Genomic DNA, 18,850 nt, shown 5'->3' with positions numbered 1-18,850 from the left:
ACACCTTTACATGATTGGACTGGCTGCCACCAGAAGAAAGACTGGAGGCTGCTCCTTCCAGCTACTCTATTCTAAATACTGTAACCTGAATCCTTGGCCCTGGCTGCTTTCAGTTTTTCTCAAATCTCCAAGTTAACCCACACTGTACAAATTAGTCCCCGGGGCTCCAGAGTGCTCTCCTAAGGGTGGGATGGAGTTCATGGGAAAGTAGCCCCTACTTCTGGCATTTTGAAAGTAACCTCAACCCCAGACCTTCAGCTTTGGTGCATTCTCTCCAACATCCATCCCCAATTCCACTCCACAGTTAGGTCCTGGGCTGCGGAGAGATACTGAAGGAGGGAGAAAGGAGGTCCCCAATCCGTATATCTGGTTCTAACTCAGGACTTAGAGAGTTTGTCTAGAGAGAAAACTCTCGGGAGTGTCTGCGTGTGGGGGGTGGGGCTAGGGAGACAGGTCTAAGGAAAGAGGGAAAAGCTAGTGGCCCGGGCGGTCTCCTCTGAGAAGCCTTCCCACCTGCTGCAGGGGGAGCCTCCGTTGGAGTGCAGCCGCGCGCCCGCGCGCCCACCCCGCCCCTGCCCGCAGGGCGGCCCCGCCACCCGTGAGTTCCCGCGAGTGGCCCCGCGCCCCAGCCGCGTGGGGGGCTGTTCAGTTGGAGGCGGGGAGCAGCCGGGGCACCAAAATAGGAGCCGCTTGTGGGCTGGAGCTGCACTAGCAGGCAGCCTCCGCCGCGCCTCTTCCAAAGATGGTCAGAGGGTCCGGAGGCGCCCCCGCCCCCGCTCGCCGCTAGCCCGCTGGTCCGCACCGCGTCCCGGAACCACTGCCGGAGGTAGGTGCGGAACGGACCCGCCGCCCGAGGCCAGCCGGCGGGGAGCGAGCGGGCCCGGACGCGGGGAGCGAGGCCACGCCGCCTTCCGAGCCCGCCTGCGGCAAGGCGCGGAGACAATGGCCGCGCGGGCGGCGGGCCGGGCCGAGCGCGGGGCCGTCCGCGACGCCCTCCCCACACCTGCGCCGCGTCCCGGGACAGAGGGACGCGGCACCCGGCCCAGCGGACGGCACGCGGCGCTCTCGAAGCGAGTGCCCGCGCCGGCCCCCGGGCGGGGCGGTCCCCGGGCGGGAACGCCGGCTCCGGGCCCAGGCGCGCGGCGCGCGGAAACCCCTGCGGCAGTCCGCGGAGGTGGCGCGGGGATCGAGGGGCCGCCGTCCGGCCGCTTTCCTTTCTGTCCTTCCTTGAGCAGAAAGGCACAGGGTTTCCCTTTCCCCAGATTTCTTCTAATCAGTTATATTTCTATCATCCCTTTCCTGGCATCTCGATGCGACTTGAAAGGAAGACGGAGCTCGGGAAAAAGGTTGAATTGGGGCCGAGCCGAGACGGCCAAGGTCCAGCCTCGAGGGAGGTGACCTCTTGGACGCTTGGGTTGTCAAATGTGAGGTCTTTCTAGGACCGCTAGCTCAGGGCAGATTGAAGAGATTGGGTGAATGGGGTAGCAAATCAACATCTTCTTGAGAGGACCACTGAATAATCCGGGGGCCTCATATCAGACTACGAGCTATCCTGAAATTAAATTGGCCATCATATAAATTATGAAATAGTCTTCTACGTTTTGCATTTGTGACTTAGACTGCTAAACTTAGTCTATCTAGTTTTATATATTCGATGTTAATCAATCATTGTAATGACAGGAATATTGGGCACTGATTATCTGGGATAATATGCAAAATTGAAAACACGTTTGTTTCATGTTTATTGCAGCCATGGCTCTAAAAGGACAAGAAGATTATATTTACCTTTTCAAGGATACCACGCATCCAGTGGATTTTCTGGATGCATTCAGAACATTTTACTTGGATGGATTATTTACTGATATTACCCTTCAGTGTCCTTCAGGCATAATCTTCCGTTGTCACCGAGCTGTTTTAGCTGCTTGCAGCAATTATTTTAAGGCAATGTTCACGGCTGACATGAAAGAAAAATTTAAAAATAAAATAAAGATCTCTGGCATTCACCATGATATCTTGGAAGGCCTTGTAAATTACGCATACACTTCCCAAATTGAGATAACTAAAAGAAATGTTCAAAGCCTGCTTGAAGCAGCTGATCTGCTACAGTTCCTTTCAGTGAAGAAAGCATGTGAGCAGTTTTTGGTAAGGCACTTGGATATTGATAATTGTATTGGAATGCACTCCTTTGCAGAATTTCACGTGTGTCCAGAACTAGAGAAGGAATCTCGAAGAATTCTGTGCTCAAGGTTTAAGGAAGTATGGCAACAAGAAGAATTTCTGGAAATCAGCCTTGAAAAGTTTCTCTTTATCTTGTCCAGAAAGAATCTCAGTGTTTGGAAAGAAGAAGCTGTCATAGAGCCAGTTATTAAGTGGACTGCTCATGATGTAGAAAATCGAATTGAATGCCTATATAATCTATTAAGCTATATCAACATAGATATAGATCCAGTGTATTTAAAAACAGCTTTAGGCCTTCAAAGAAGCTGCCTATTAACTGAAAATAAGATCCGATCTCTAATATACAATGCTTTGAATCCCATGCATAAAGAGATTTCTCAGCGATCCACAGCCACGATGTATATCATTGGAGGCTATTACTGGCACCCTTTATCAGAGGTACACATATGGGATCCTTTGACAAATGTGTGGATCCAAGGGGCAGAAATACCAGATTACACTAGGGAGAGCTATGGTGTTACATGTTTGGGACCCAATATTTATGTAACCGGGGGTTACAGAACTGATAACATTGAAGCTCTTGACACAGTGTGGATCTATAACAGTGAAGGTGATGAATGGACAGAAGGTTTGCCAATGCTCAATGCCAGGTATTACCACTGTGCAGTCACCTTGGGTGGCTGTGTCTATGCTTTAGGTGGTTACAGAAAGGGGGCTCCAGCAGAAGAGGCTGAGTTCTATGATCCATTGAAAGAGAAGTGGATTCCTATTGCAAACATGATTAAAGGTAAGTGCAAACTGTATTTATTCTGTATTTTTTAGGTGTTTGAGATTAGACAAATGTTATCTCACAGATAACATTATAAAAAATTTATCACTTTGGAATACTACCTTGGAGCTATAGTTGGATTATACAAGTCAAATAATGCTTCCTAGAATGTTCTAAGTAAAAATATAATATAGCAGTCCTCAACTTGACTGAGAGTTATTTGGTCAGAATATGCTACCCAGGCTGGAAAAGAAATGTTATTTATATAAAAAAACAGTCTAATTCATTCTGCCTACTCTAGAGACTGTTTTGAATCTACATCTTGCTTTCAGTCAAGAATTTATATTTAAATCAAAAGCTAAATGAAGAGAAAAAACTGGGTAGTTTTATTCATGTTTAATTTTTTTTTTCTTGCTCTTGAAATCCAAGCTTTTTGAATCTTGCTTTTAAATATTCATTTTCTTATTCTCATCATCTGATCATCTGTCTTTTAAAAGGTCTTTCATTAAAACCTTGAAAGGTTTGGTCCCTGTAGGGTGGAACAAATTACATTCTTTCAAAAACTAGAGGACACATAGCCTCTGCTCTTTGTGATTCCAGTCATATCTTAGAGGGTAAAGGAGAGGGGCAGATCCTCAGTCTCCTGCACACAGCCCACACAGCCATGCACACAATTGGATCTCAGTATTTGTTTGATAGACACTGTATTTTCTACTGTGTTTGGTACTAGATTAGCCTTGTTGTTCCCTCCTACTGGAAGAAAAATTAAGCTGTAATCTCATTTATTTCATTACATATATTCGGTGCTGGGGAGTTGCACACAAAGGGGTAGGTTGTTACCAAATTTGAGTCATTTTATCCCAGATGTTTCTTCCCAGGCCTTTCTGTTTCTTTTTTTAATGCTAGTGAGGGTGTGGGAATCTGACCTGGTCTGGGAATCTGACCCGGTGTGATCTTTGGATGAGAACAGGAAGCCTGAGACGCAAAATGGTCTTGTGACCAGGCATACTGCTTCTGAGGCCAAGCTGCCTGGGTCTAAATCTTGACCTCTCACTTACTGGCTGGTGAACTTAGGCAAATGGTTTAATCTCCCTGTGCCCCAGTTTTGCCATCTGTACAATGGGGGTGACAAGATTACACAGTTTAGTATTTGAGAGGATTAAGTGAATTTATGCAGGTGAATCACTTAGAACAGAGACAGGCATAGAGTAAGCACTCAGTAAGTGTTAGGCATTATGGTCATGAACACTTTAAAATGTTTTATTTATTTGGCTGTGCTGGGTCTTAGTTGTGGCACGCGGAATCTTCAGCCTTTATTGCAGCATTGGGATCTAGTTCCCTGACCAAGGATTGAACCTGTGTCCCTGCACTGGGAACGCAGAGTCTTAACCACTGGACCACTGGGGAAGTCCTGGTGCTAACCATCCTTATAGAAGAACGTGTCAGCTTTGGTAGGGTAGAAATAGCTTTCATATTCGGTTACAGCCTCTCCTGCATGCCTGAAGTTTCCGCAGCAGTTGGCAGGGTGGGAGAAGTGGCTTCAAGCGCAGGGCTGTTGCTGCCCTGGTTTTCACTCTGCCCGAGCTTGACTCCCCCATTTACTAATTCCCCTCCCCAGAGTGGCTCTAACTATCCTAACTCCTTTCCTATGAAAGAAACAAAGAAAGTTCAAATATTTTAGCAGCTGTTGTAAACCTGGCTCTATTTCTGCCTCTGCTTCTTAATGGTAAGATCACAGTTTCAGTGGTTTTATAGTTTAGAGTATATTTCTTTGAGGGTTGAAATGTATTACTTTATGAAATGTTGTTGAATCGTATTTAAAACAATGTTTCTGGAACGAAAAATGCAGCAAGGGTGTCTACACTGTAAAGAAAGCCACAAGTGTTCTCACCTTAGCCTTGAGTGGAATGGAAGACCCTCTTGTACTGAAGGCCTCCTCTACCTCCTAGCTGGGTCTGAAATTCCAGAGTTTTATATTTTTTAACTTAAATTTTGATTCTTGATTATATCTGACCATCCCAGGGAATGATAACACTTTTGTCATTTATGTGCACTTTTTGCAAGTGCTGGTTCTGATGGGTGGACTCATGCTGAACTTTAAGTATTGTCTCTAGAAAGAATAACACTATGTTCCCCAATTTGTTTTATTTGGTAGTCGTGAAGTGAACTAGCAGCTTTCCCCGGTAATGAGCACCAAAATTGGGCAGAGTCAAATTTCAGATTCATTTCCTTTTTTGGTTTAGGGATGTACAGAGAAGAAATAAATACTTGACTGTTTCGGACTTCCCTGGCGGTCCAGTGGTTAAGATTCCAAGTTTCCAGTGCATGGGAAGTGGGTTCAGTACCTGCTGGGGGGACTAAGATCCCATGTGGGACTCGGTACAGCCAAAAAGATACATTAAAAACAAATACTTGAAAAAAAACCAAAAAACAAATACTTGGCTGTTTAGAAAATCCTGACTTTTTTCTCTTTCATCATAACTGCACTGCTTACAAATTCACTTTTGTTTTGGAGTAGAAATGTACAGGAAGATTGAACTGCACCTTGCACAGAATGGGCTAAGTAAAATGTTGCTTAAAAGACTAACCTGACGTTTTCAGCTAAAATGAGCCTCCTCATCTTTCTTCCCTGGAGAAGGAAATGGCAACCCATTCCAGTACCCTTGCCTGGAAAATCCCATGGACGGAGGAGCCTGGTGGGCTGCAATCCATGGGGTCACACAGTCATGACTGAGCACTTTCTTTTCACCTTTTTCTTCCTCATGTCTTCTTCCCCTGATGAATCCATTTCCTCTTTATTTTTCTGTGGCATCGGTGTTTCCCAGTTTTCTGCACTCAGGACCTCAGAATAAGTCTTGTCTTAGGTACAGTCAGTCTTTGAGGCCCATCTGTTCTTCTGTGTCTCTTACCTCGGTATCCTTCCCCCATACTCAAGGCCCGGTCTAAGTCAGACCCTTGGTACTTTGCACCTGGGCCAATACCTCTCTTTTTCTGACTCTTGCCCTTCTATTTCTGTAGTCCCTCCCTTCCTCTGTTTAAAATGTCCTACTGAATTAATTGCATGTTTCTTAGTTGGGCACGAGGCTTCAATTTCCATGTGGCTTCAATTTACCACATCAGCTTTAATTCCCACACGACAGCCCCAGGAGTGCCACCAGCCTGCTCAGGTGCTGGGAATCAATCGGGCTACGTGACATTGTCCAGTGAGTCTTTGTGTTCCCCTTTCCCTCCGCTTCGGATGGCTTTCTCTTACCTCTACCTGCCAAAGGCTCCCTACCAAGGCCCAGGTCAAACTGTGCTGTGATTTCCCTAGACAAAGCAACGTCTCCTTGCTCTGAACACTCCAGGAGTTCTCTACCCTGCATTCTAATTATTTGTATTAATGTCTCACCACACCCCCCTTTAAAAAAAAACTGAGGGAGCCTTAAAAAAATTTTTTTTTCTATCCTTCATAACTCCTAGGACAATGCCTTGTGTCTAATGTCCATATTAACAAAAGCAATAATAAACTTAGTCCAATATTCATTGCAAAACCAAAAGATCAATCTGAAGATGTGATTTTAATTTAACACACAGGCGTGGGGAATGCTACTGCTTGTGTCTTACATGAAGTTATCTACGTCATTGGCGGCCACTGCGGATACAGAGGCAGCTGCACCTATGACAAGGTCCAGAGCTACAATTCAGATATCAATGAATGGAGCCTCATCACCTCCAGTCCACATCCAGGTAACAAATTACTGTCTTAAATAGGACATGTTTCGATGCCGCTTATCAGCATAAAAGATGGCTAAAAATATGCTGGAAGTAGACAGTGCTAAATTTGTAGTAGACTATACTTGGGTATAACTAAAAGGCCCAAAATAGTCACATGTTCATCTGACAACAATCACAATTAACTTATTCCAATTCGAAGACATCTACAGATACTTTCCCTGATGTCTTTACATGACAGATATTTTAAGCCTGTGTGGTTAAAAGCATTAGTTCTTTTTAAATTTTTTTTACAAAGATTCTTCTGTTTCCTACTCCTTAGTTGTATGCTTTTTTTCATTTACGACATGTGTTACAGAAAACAGAATTTTTATGGACAGGTAAAAACACTAGTCTGTCAAATAGTTGGGAAGGGTGTCTGTTAATTTCTTTTAGGAAATGATTGCATTTTTTTTTTTAAAGAAGCATGTTCTTTCTGAGTTTCAGTAGGTATGAAGCACTTACTCTGTGATGTTCGGAGCTCTTTGTTGGCCTTAACAGTCATCACGGGATCTTGTCTGCCCACAGAGAATGGCCTGCCTTCTGTGGTGTCCTTTGTTCTTTGGCTTGTGTCTCTGAGCAAGGCTCAGGGGAAAGCATAAACTTGTTACAGTTATGCCATCTGGTTAAGATTTTTTCATTAAGAAAGTTTCATGTCACCATATCACTCTACTACTTTGAATCATTTTCCATATGGCATCAGGCTGATATGTCAGTCACTGGAGAGCATAATCAAAATTCACAAGCTTGAACCATCTGAGAATAGTAGTAATAGGTAACCTTCTTGAGCACTTCCCATAGGTCAAATCCTGCCTAAGCACTTGGCATGAAATATTACCTTAAATTCTAACTACAATCCTGTGAGTTGGTATTGTTTACCCCTGTTTTACATATTTGAAAATGGAGGCTTAGAAAGGGTAAGTAGCTTTGCCAAGGTCACAGTTTGGAAGTGGTGGGTCAGGATTCAAAGTCAGGAAGTTTGAGTGCATTAACCTGTGGCATAACCAGTAAGTAGTCTGCCTCTCTGGAAGGGAGCAAGCTCTCCTGCTTTTAACCAATGCAGCTAGCTTGATCATGCATCATATATATGCATCATCTCACAGTTCAGGGCGAGCACAGCTGAATCTGATGCTGTGTCTCCATGTACAGTAGGACTTTCACAACAAAGAGACTTCAGCCATACACTGTCCTGGCTCTTGAAGACATCATAGAGGTAGTCATCCATCTCCTAGTGGTTCAGATATATTATCCTAGAATCCCCACAACTTGCTGTTACAACTAATGAAATTGCAGTAGAGAGTGACAGTAGCAGTCCTACTGACTACAGGCAGGCCTCGTTTTTTGTGCTTTGTGGATACTGCATTTTGTACTCACTGACAGTTTGTGGCAACCCTGCCTGAGAGTTCTGTCAGTGCCATTTTTCCAACAGCCTTTGCTCACTGTGTCCTGTCACATTTTGGTAATTCTCGCAATGTTCTCAAACTTTTTCATAATTATTATATTTGTCATGGTGATCTTTGATCAGCAGACTCTGATATTCTATTCTAATTGAATTGGCATTTTTAGCAATAAAATACTAAAAAATTAACATACATTTATTGTTTTTCTAGACATAAAATATTATGTTATTGCACACTTAATAGACTACAGTATAGTGTAACCATAAATTTTTGTGCCCTGGGAAACCAAAAAATTTGTATGGACCCTTTATTGTGATGCTTACTTTATTACTATGTTCTGACCAAACTTCAGTTTCTTCAAGGTATGCCTGTAATAGCTAAGATTAGATGCTTTACCCTCTGAGCCACCAGGGAAGCCCAGGTATGTGCCAGGCACTAACTTTTCCAGTACTTTCACATGTATTAATCCAGTGAAAGTGTTAATCACTGAGTCATGTACGACTCTTTGCAAACCCATGGACTGTAGACCATCAAGTTCCTCTGTCCATGGGATTCTCCAGGCAAGAATACTGGAGTGGGTTGCCATTCCCTCTCCAGGGGATCTTCCCAACCCAGGGCTCCAACCCAGGTCTCCTGCATTGCAGGCAGATTCTTTACCATCTGAACCACAGCAATCCTGTGAACTAGATACTACTACTGTTTTATAGCTCACTGAGGCACAAAGACAGGGAATAGGTTGCCCATGGTCAGCTAGCCCAGGCTGTTGTGAGTTTCAGATCCAGGCTGCCTGGCTGGGAGCCCATGCTCTGAACAACTACACTGTTACTTCATTTGATCCTCATGTTAACCTTAGTTAGATATTATTCTGACTTATCTTTACAAAGAAGATCCAACATAGGAAAAGTCAGATCAATAAATCAGAGGGCAGTTGTCTACATTAGAAGTTTAATTTATATTTCATAAAGGGATTCCTTTAAAAATAAATCTTCCATAACACACTTAAACTGGATATGGCTTGTTGGCTGATGGAGAGCCACTCCAGGTGGCTTAGTAAGACTTTAGCCAAAGGATGTAAATCCATGGCAAATTGAAAAATAAGTCAGAAATGAATATTAAACTACAGTATCAATCCCTGTGAACACAGGAACTCCATATGGAGCATTTTGATTCAGGTTGAACATAAAATGAGAAATAAAGGTATCATATTATCACCTATGTTGTATATCTTCTGTTTGGCTCTCACAGTGTTCAAAATATTTTTTAACTGGCTTGTTATCAATATTTAAAATTCAGGATATTTCAAATAAAAAATCATTATTTCTGGCCTTTAGGAAAATCGCAAGATCTGTCAACCTTGGATCGTATTCCTTCCTGGCAACAATCACTGGGGCCAGGTAGTGGCTGTTCGCTTCAGATGAGGCTTCCATTTCACCACAGTCTGTTCCATGCTCATCACATCATAGACCTTGGGGGAGTGGTGGCTGTTGTTTTTCTTACCCCTAGCCTGCTTCATTCCGCTAATCTGTTATCTCCTTGGCCCTGGGAAGTGTTGGATATACGTCCTCTAAATTATAGCAAATTATGCTTCCCACGGGGCTTCCCAGGTGGCTCAGTGGTAAAGAATCCACCTGCCAATGTAGGAGGCGCAGTTCAATCCCTGGGTTGGGAAGATCTCCAGGAGAAGGAAATGGCAATCCACCCCAGTATTCTTGACTGGGAAATCTCATGGACAGAGGAGGACTGTGAAGTCGCCAAAGAGTCAGACGTGACTTACTAACTGAACAACAACAACATGCTTCCTACACATTTTAGGAGCACCTCCTGAGGAATGTAAAATGTCAGTCATTAGTCTACCTTACAGATATGTAGCTTAGACTGCAACTAAATGACTGTTGTTTTTTTAAAAGGTAACATAAATGTTATCTTTTTTCTTAATGCTTTTAAGGGTGATTGTATAGTTGAAAGACAGGGGAGTATAATTCCATCAAATTCAAGATAACATTTACTGAGACCTTACCTTGGGAAAGATACCCTTCTATTGATAGTTATTACATGAGACATTAAAGATGATTAATTTTACTGCCACAGGAAGTCAGAATATAGTAGTAAATACACATACATAACAGGAACACAAGACAGTCTTACAAATAGGTGCTATTGAAATTGAGGGTAGAGAGAGCATCAGTCTGATTAAGGGGAATCTGACAATCTTAGAAGGCTTCCAGGAGTAGGTTGTTATGATTTAGGCTTTCTGGCAGAAAGTTAGCCAACGAAGGAAGGCTGATGGGAAAATTCCAGGTTTACTCCAGTTCTTGGGAGTAGAAGTATGAGTGAGATGCAAGAGGGAAGAATGAGAGACTGAATGACAAAGTTCATTTGAAAATCATGTCATGGAGGGCTTTGACTGGCCTCCATAAATTTTAAAAATAGAGAACTACCAAAGTTTCAGAGCAAGAGAATGCTGCATTGTCAGTTTTAGTTTTAAGAAAAGAGTTCCTTTGAGAGTAGACTAAGAGAAAGATGGCAGGGAGGCCTACTAAAGCTATACTATGCCAGGTGAGAAATACTGACAGCCTGAAATGGTGGGAGTAGAAAACAGGCAGGTATGAGGAATAGTATAGGTTCACCATTGATTGAATGGTAGTGATCACCCCCTTGGGTGATTGGACATCGGAGATAAAGGACAAGACTCTCTGGCTCATTGACTGGCAGCACTGAAGTAGCAACCAATGGGAAGGGAGAAGAGGAGGGATGACGAGCTCAGTTTTGAGTGAAATGTTAAGAACTAGTTATTGAGACAGTAAAGAATCTGCCTGCAATGCAGGAGATCAGGGTTCAGTCCCTGGGTTGGGAAGATCCCCTGGAGAAGGGAATGGCAACCCACTCCAGTACTCTTGCCTGGAGAATTCCATGGACAGAGGAGCCTGCTGGGCTGGAGTCCACGGGGTTGCAAAGAGTTGGGCACGACTGGAGAACTAACACAACTTCGAGGAGCTGTCCAGAAAGCAATGCGAAGTGTGGTTCTGCAGCTCAGGAGGAAGAATGTGGGTAAATACAGAGACCTGGACACTGTTTGCTTAGAGATGATGGCCAGGTGTGGAGGTGAATAAGATGCCTCGGGAGGTTGGGACTAACAACACATCAATGAGCAGAATCTTGGGAAACAGCATTAGTTAAAGGATGAGCTGAGAAAGAAAGAAGAATGTGTGAAGAACCTAGGAGAAGCAGTAGGTGATAAGGAAGAAAAATCTGTGGAGAGCTGTGTCCAATGGAGAGAATGTTCTCTCTTGGCTCTGCTGTTTATTTACTTGTCTAATCTTGGGCAGCAGATTAAGCTCTTGGGTCTTACTTTCCAGCAAAATAAGGAAGTTAGATTAGATAAGCTTTACAGTTCTTTTCAGTGAGAAAAAAAATCTTAAGTAAAAATTTTACAGCATTTTTTTTAAAAAGTGGATATTGAATACCTGAAAATATTATGGTTGTTTCTGAATGCCTGCATGGCTTTGTTTTGATCACTCTTGTAAAACTGAATATGGACTGCCATGTTTTTATAGTGAACATTTGTGTGTAAACTCTGAGCTATTTTCATACTGGGTTTGAAATTGATCATTCATTCATTTGTCCAACAGATATTTGCTGAGCGCTTTCTAATGCTGTGTACAGTGCTAGGAGCTCGATAAACAAGATACAGTACCTTAGCCTCAGTAGCTTCATAGAGTGACCAATTAAAAAAAAAGTCAGTTACAGCTGAGGAAGTTTCCACCAACTATAACAGAACATTATGTTGCATTTGGATAATGGGAAAGAATACCAGGAATCACTTTATTTTTATACTTTTTAAAAACTGAGATGTAGTTTATGTACAATGTAAGTTCTAGATGTACAACATAGTGATTTACAATTAAAAAATTTTTTATACGCTATAGTTATTGTAAAATATCAGCTATATTCCCTGTGTTTTACAATATATCCTTCTAGTCTATTTATTTTATACATACTAGTTTGTACTTTCTCAATCTCCTACCCCTATCATGCTGCTCCCCCATTCCCTTTCCCCACTGGTAACCACTAGTTTGTTCTCTAGATCTGTGAGTCTAGTTCTTTTTTGTTGTATTCACTAGTTTGTTTTATATTTTAGATTCCACACATAAGTGATTCATGCAATATTTGTCTTTCTCTGTCTGCCTTGTTTCACTTAGCATAATATTCTCCATGTGTGCTAAGTTACTTCAGTCCTATTTGACTCTTTGAGACCCTATGGACCATAGCCCACCAGGCTCCTCTGTCCATGGGATTCTCCAGGCAAGAGTACTGGTGTGAGTTGCCATACCCCCCTCCAGGAGAGTTCTTTACCATTAGCGCCACCTGGGAAGCCCTAATACTTTCCAAATCCATCCATTGTTGCCAATGGCAAAATTTCATTCTTTTTTATTGTGGAATAGTATTCCTTTACATATATATATATATATATATATATATATACACACACACACACACACACACACACACACACCATATTTTTTTTATCTGTTCATCCATTGTGTTTTTTGCTTTGTCATTTATTATTATTTTTTTTTGCTTTGTCATTTAAAAAAATGTTTATTTGTTCATTTTTATTGAAGTTTAATTGATTTACAATATTGTGTTAGTTTCAGGCATACAGCAAAGTGAGCCAGTTATATACATGTATATATATCTCCACTCTCTTCTAGAATCTTTCCCCACATAGACCATTTACAGAGTATTGAGTTCACCTGTTTTATATATGGTAGTATGTATATGTTACAGAATATTAAGTTCCATATTGTTCACCTGTTTTATATATGGTAGTATGTATATGTTAATCCCCAAACTCCTAATTATCTCCCCACCACACTGCCCACTTTTAACCATAGTGTGTTTTCTATGTCTGTGAGTTATTTCTGTTTTGTAAGTTCATTTGTATCATTTTTTTAGATTCTACATGTAAGTGATATCACATGGTATTTGTCTTTGTCTACTTTCCTTCACTTAATATGATTATCTCTAGATCTGTGTTGCATTATTTTATTCCTTTTTATGGCTGAGTAATATTCTATTGTATAAATATATCACATCTTTATCCATTCATGTCTTGATAGACGTTAAGTTGCTTCTATGTCTTGGCTACTGTAAATAGTGCTACAGTGAACATCGGGGTGCATGTATCTTTTCAAAGCATGGTTTTCTCCAAATGTATGCTTAGGAATGGGATTTCTGGAAGATATGGAGTTCTATGATTAGTTTTTAAGGACCCTCCATACTGTTCTCCCTAGTAGCTATACCAATTTGCATTCCCACCAACAATATAGGAAGGTTCTGTTTTTTTCCACATCTTTGTCAGCATTTATTGTTTGTAGATTTTTTGATGACAGCTATTCTGACCAGTGTGAGGTAATACTGCATTGTGGTTTTGATTTGCATTTCTCTAATAACTGGTGATAATGAACATCTTTTCATATGCTTTTTAGCCGTATGTCTTCTTTGGAGAAATGTCTGTTTAGATCTTCTGCCCATTTTTTGATTGGGTTGTTTGTTTGTTTGCTGTTGAGTCACACAAGTTCTTTGTGTATTTTGGAGATTAATCTTTTGTCAGTTGCTTAATTTGCATATTCTTTCTCCCATTCTGAGGTCTGTCTTTTCATTTTGTTTATGCTTCGTTTGCTGTGCAAAAGCTTTTAAGTTTAGTTAGGCCCCACTTGTTTATTTTTGTTTTTATTTTCATTACTCTAAGTGGTTGCAGAGTCTGACACGACTGAGCGACTGAACTGAACTCTAAGTGGTGGATTGAAAAAGATCTTGATGCAATTTATGTTAAAGAGTGTTCTGCTTATGTTTTAAGAGTTTTATAGTAAATAGCCTTCCATTTAAGTCTTTAATGTATTTTGAATTTATTTTTGTATATGGTGTGAGGCAATGTTCTGCTTTCATTCTTTTCCATGTAGCTGGTCAGTTTTCTCAGCCACTTGTTGAAGAGACTTTTTTTTCTCCATTGTATATTCTTGCCTCCTTTGTTGTAGAATAATTGATCATAAGGATACAGGATTAACATACAGAAATATATTGCATTTCTATACACTAACAATGAAAGAGAAATTAAATAAACAATCTCATTTACCATTGCATCAAAAAATAAAATAGCTGGGAATAAACCTGCCTAAGGAGGTAAAGACCTGTGCTCAGAAAACTAAAGCACTGATGAAAGCAATTGAAGATGATGCAGACAGATAGAAAGATATACTGTGTTCATGGATTGGAAGAATTAATATTGTTAAAATGACCACATTATCCTGAGGCAGTCTATAGATTCAGTGCAATCCCTATCAAAACACCAAGGGTATTTATAATAAAACTAGACAAATAATTTTAAAATTTGCATGGAAAGACAGAAAACCCTGAATAGCCAAAACACTCTTGAAAAAGGACAGAATTGGAGGAATCAGTGACTTCAGTCTATACTACAAAACTGCTTTAATCAAAAGAGTATGGTACTGGCACACAAACAGATACATACATCAGTGAATCAGAATAGAGAGCCCAGGAGTCACTTTATTTTGGACATTTTTGTTGCTATGGAAAGATTGAGATTCTTCTTTAACATGAGTCACAAAATGATGATTTTTTTGGGTAAGATTTGAATAATTTAAAAATAGGCTACTAAGCTCACTGTTGAATCATTTATACCAACTGATAAAATTTTTGTATCATTAATTTTCACAGTAACCATTTAACAGAATGACTCATAGTTTATATAAATGTCACAAGTACTCAAAAAATAATGAAATCCTATAAAAATTCTACATTTATTTAACTGAAAAGGAATAAATGGGTTTTCAGAGGTGGGAGAATTCTTGGATGTCAGAAACTGGAGAACATCAGTATGTGGACTCAAAGCAGAAATACCAATCTTCTCAGACTTTTCCTTATGCTTTGAAGCCTAAATAGCAACAGCTTTACTGATAAGAACCTGTCTTCCCTACTTACAGGGGAAATCAAAGAATGATTGTGCATTCTTTCTAAAGAAGGCTTTATCAGTTTTTTTTCCATGAAGTATTGGGAGTACATATTTGGTCACAGAGGGTACAAGGTACAATTCATTCATTGATCCAACAAGCATTTACTGAGTCCTTACAAGGTGCCAGACATTTCAGTTCAGTTCAGTTCAGTCGCTCAGTCGTGTCCGACTCTTTGCGACCCTGTGAATCGCAGCACGCCAGGCCTCCCTGTCCATCACCAACTCCCGGAGTCTACCCAAACTCATGTCCATCGAGTCAGTGATGCCATCCCACCATCTCATCCTCTGTCGTCCCCTTCTCCTCCTGCCCCCAATCCTTCCCAGCATTAGGGTCTTTTCCAATGAGTCAACTCTTTGCATGAGGTGGCCAAAGTATTGGAGTTTCAGCTTCAGCATCAGTCCTTCCAACGAACACCCATCCTCCAAATAGGATGGAGCCTTGGGCAGGACACAGTTCCTGCACTGTTGGAAGGAAGAGAGACTGTAAACAGGAACCACATCAGATCGTGAGACGTGCTACAGAGAGAATTAAAGTAGGGTGATGTGGTAGAGACAGCTGACTGGTTCCTGCAGGTTGGATGACAGGAGAAGGCCGTGAGGAGTTGACAGTAAGATGAAAACTGAATGATGAGAAGCAGGCAGCTATGCAAAGACCTGGGAAAAGAAAAGACTTCCGGACAGAAGGAACAGCTCAGCAATGGAAAGCTAAATCTTCATTTATTTGCTGTAATATTCATCCCCCTGACAACTCCTGCTTTTCCTTCAAGTCTGTAGTTGATAGTCCATAGAATGAACTCATAGGCTGGGAGTGATGTGAGCACTAAGACCTGGGATGTTAGAAGAATCAGGGCTGGGACTAGCATCGGGCAAGCGAGACACCTGAGGCACAAAACGGGAAGGAGTCACTTGGACAGGAAGCACCTCGTCGTGTTTTGTGCTCTAGGCACATCACTTGCCTCATCCTAGCCCTGGGAAGAAGGGAGAAGAAGTGAAGTTGCCAGAGATCCCAGTGCCTTAAACAGTCTGCCGGTTTGGATGTGGAGGGGGAGATAAAGTGGAAGAAATTAAAACAGCCTGGAAGGCTGAGCCCCAGGAAGTGGACTCCCAGCTCCAGGACACAGACCTCACACAGCTTCTAAAGGTCACAGACTGTAGTGCCCCCAGTAAACTGGCTTGTGTTTCTCTAACTTCTTGTGTCCTTAACTTAACCAGCAGCATGAGAGAGGCAAGCGTCTGCGGCAGCAGGTACCAGTTCAGGGTTAGCTGCTAAGACCCGAAGGATCCCACAGCAGTTACCTCGGACATGTTCATGGCAGAGGGACTCTGCTGCTACACCTTTTACACACAGGCGTACAGAAAAGCTGCCTGTGCTGAGAAGTTCCCAGAAGGGTAGTGGTCTGAGGATGAGTTCTTCCCAGCACCCTGAGAAGCCAGTTTAAGGATAATCTGAAAGACAGTGGCAGCAACTAGTCATCTGAACCTGATGATTGGGAGTGGATTTTAAGGGTCCGTGTTGCAGTAGTTTGTGCTGGAATCAAAATGTCACAACTATTCTATTTTTGTAAGCCAAATTGTAAAGCATTATTACATCATTACCCTAAGGTATCTCTTCTGTTTGTTTACCCTAATAAAAATGTGCTTTTTTTTTTCTTTTTAATAGAATATGGATTGTGTTCAGTTCCATTTGAAAATAAGCTCTATCTAGTTGGTGGACAAACTACAATCACAGAATGCTATGACCCTGAACAGAATGAATGGAGAGAGATCGCTCCCATGATGGAAAGGAGGATGGAGTGTGGTGCCGTCATCATGAATGGATGCATTTATGTCACTGGGGGCTATTCCTACTCAAAGGGGACGTACCTTCAGAGCATTGAGAAATACGATCCAGATCTTAATAAGTGGGAAATTGTGGGTAATCTTCCAAGTGCCATGAGGTCCCATGGGTGTGTTTGTGTGTATAATGTCTGATCAAGTCCAAAGAAATGACCAAGTAATCACTATTTCCTGGTGTAGTAAGAAAAGAATGTAGGGTTTGGAGTCTCTTACTTGTTACTGTGGCCTGGCATATAATAGGTAAATTCTTATTCCTAACCCCTACTCTACACCTCAACCCAGTGATTAATGGTCAAGAAGAATCTTCTGTATATTTACAGTTGAATAAATCAATGGAGTCAACACTTATAATCTTTGCTCATCAAAGGTGATTTGGAATGCTGGATACTTGGTAAAAGGTGAAATGCCTTTGTAGTGAATTTTTTCTCCTGGTAGCAGCAACACTGGGTGTAGGTCAAAATCATTCTGTGGAATGAGATGTCTCTTATGATCCTGTAATGTAATAGTGTATGTTGTTTCCACTTAGCTAGCAAGGAATTTGAAATAAAAGGAGGGAATATTCTCTACCTCTACAAAATCAACACTTAAGCTATTTTTTCACCTTTAGAATTATTTAGAATGTACTTAAGTTTAGTGTTTTTCCTTCATGGTGTGTATTATTTATTGTTATGATTATTTACTGACAACAGAGATATACAAGATACTGTGCAGAAGATTATTACTATTCACAGAGTTTACAAACTAAAAGAATGGAGAATCTGAAAAGCAGCAGAGAAAGTAGTTGAATATTTGCTGATCCTAAGAACTATTTTTAATTTTCAGCTTTGATGTAAATTGCTAGTTTAGGTATCTAATTTAAGCATGTTAGAAAATCCTCTTTGTTCATAAGTATAGACATTTGTCTGCATATGAAATTGAACTTTGAGCTGGAAAGCATGTAGAACATTGTAATATAGTAGAAAATACATTGATGAAAAGAAATTTGAATTCATTTTCCACTAACTAGATTTTGTGAATTGGATTGAGTCACTTAACCCACTGTCAGTTAGAGCTTCCCTTCCCAGGTACACAGGTACTTTGGGTGACAGAAGTGTCTCGACATGGATCCCACCTCTCTTGGGGTTGCCTAAGGTGGTATGGGTGGCTGCAGCTTCTGGGCTAGAAACATCTTTGTTCATTTTCTCCATCGTGCCTACCATATCACTTTCCAAGTCTGCCATAATTTGAGAAAAGTTTGGAAGCATTGCTTAACTCATCTAAACTTAGTAAAATCTGTTAGATCATCTACCCACATTCGTCATTTTTTAAGAGGCAATAATTATTTTTAACCTTAAATATGTAAGTGTAAAACTACCTAACTCTTCTGACTTATTTAAATTTTAGAAGGAACCTGTTTAATGCATTTGTTTCAAAAGGCATTTTAAATAGATATAACCCTTTGGGAATAAATATGGTACTATATAGAAAGGGCCATAATAATGGCCATATCTTTTCCTCATAAATTTTACTCCTTGATATCGTAACCTAAAGCATAACAAACAAACAGAAAGATAAATGCATGAGGTTGCTTATGTCTGCATTATTTTCAATAACAAAAAATTGGAAATAATCTAAATGTCAAAGAATAAAGTGGGTTAATAAAAAGAGTGAAGTATTTTACTGCCATTAAAATAATTGTTCGGAATACTGTGTAGAAATGTGGACATGTCTGTGATATGATAAGCAAAGTAAGCACAATATAAAATGATATGCACACTATCATTATGACTATAAAATCTTCATGCATGTGGAAAGTAATATGCAGAACTGAAATTCACTGTGTTAGTGTAGGGGATATGGAATGATTTTTAAATTATTTAAATATTTTTCTTTAATATTACT

The 18,850-nt window shown here is 40.9% G+C and overlaps 1 protein-coding gene across 2 annotated transcripts in view; it reads left to right on the top strand.

The window, feature by feature from the left end:
* KLHL23 (kelch like family member 23) overlaps positions 1-17,320 on the top strand; it is a 44,907-nt gene extending 27,587 nt beyond the window's left edge. The window contains exons 1-4 of one of the 2 annotated variants that reach the window (XM_020880797.2): positions 462-826; positions 1,751-2,965; positions 6,524-6,676; positions 16,794-17,320. In XM_020880797.2, coding sequence (XP_020736456.1) covers positions 1,753-2,965; positions 6,524-6,676; positions 16,794-17,104 — 1,677 coding nt within the window. In that variant the 5' untranslated portion in view covers positions 462-826; positions 1,751-1,752 and the 3' untranslated portion in view covers positions 17,105-17,320. Of the gene's footprint in view, positions 1-461; positions 827-1,750; positions 2,966-6,523; positions 6,677-16,793 lie in introns of those variants that run through there. The other variant, XM_070476072.1, reaches the window with a different exon arrangement.
* Positions 17,321-18,850: the final 1,530 nt, after the last annotated feature.

Source organism: Odocoileus virginianus, chromosome 13, assembly GCF_023699985.2.
Source record: "Odocoileus virginianus isolate 20LAN1187 ecotype Illinois chromosome 13, Ovbor_1.2, whole genome shotgun sequence".
NCBI lineage: Eukaryota > Metazoa > Chordata > Mammalia > Artiodactyla > Cervidae > Odocoileus > Odocoileus virginianus.
The sequence above is the reverse complement of the archived record's forward strand: the minus strand, read 5'-3'. Positions and strand labels throughout refer to the sequence as shown.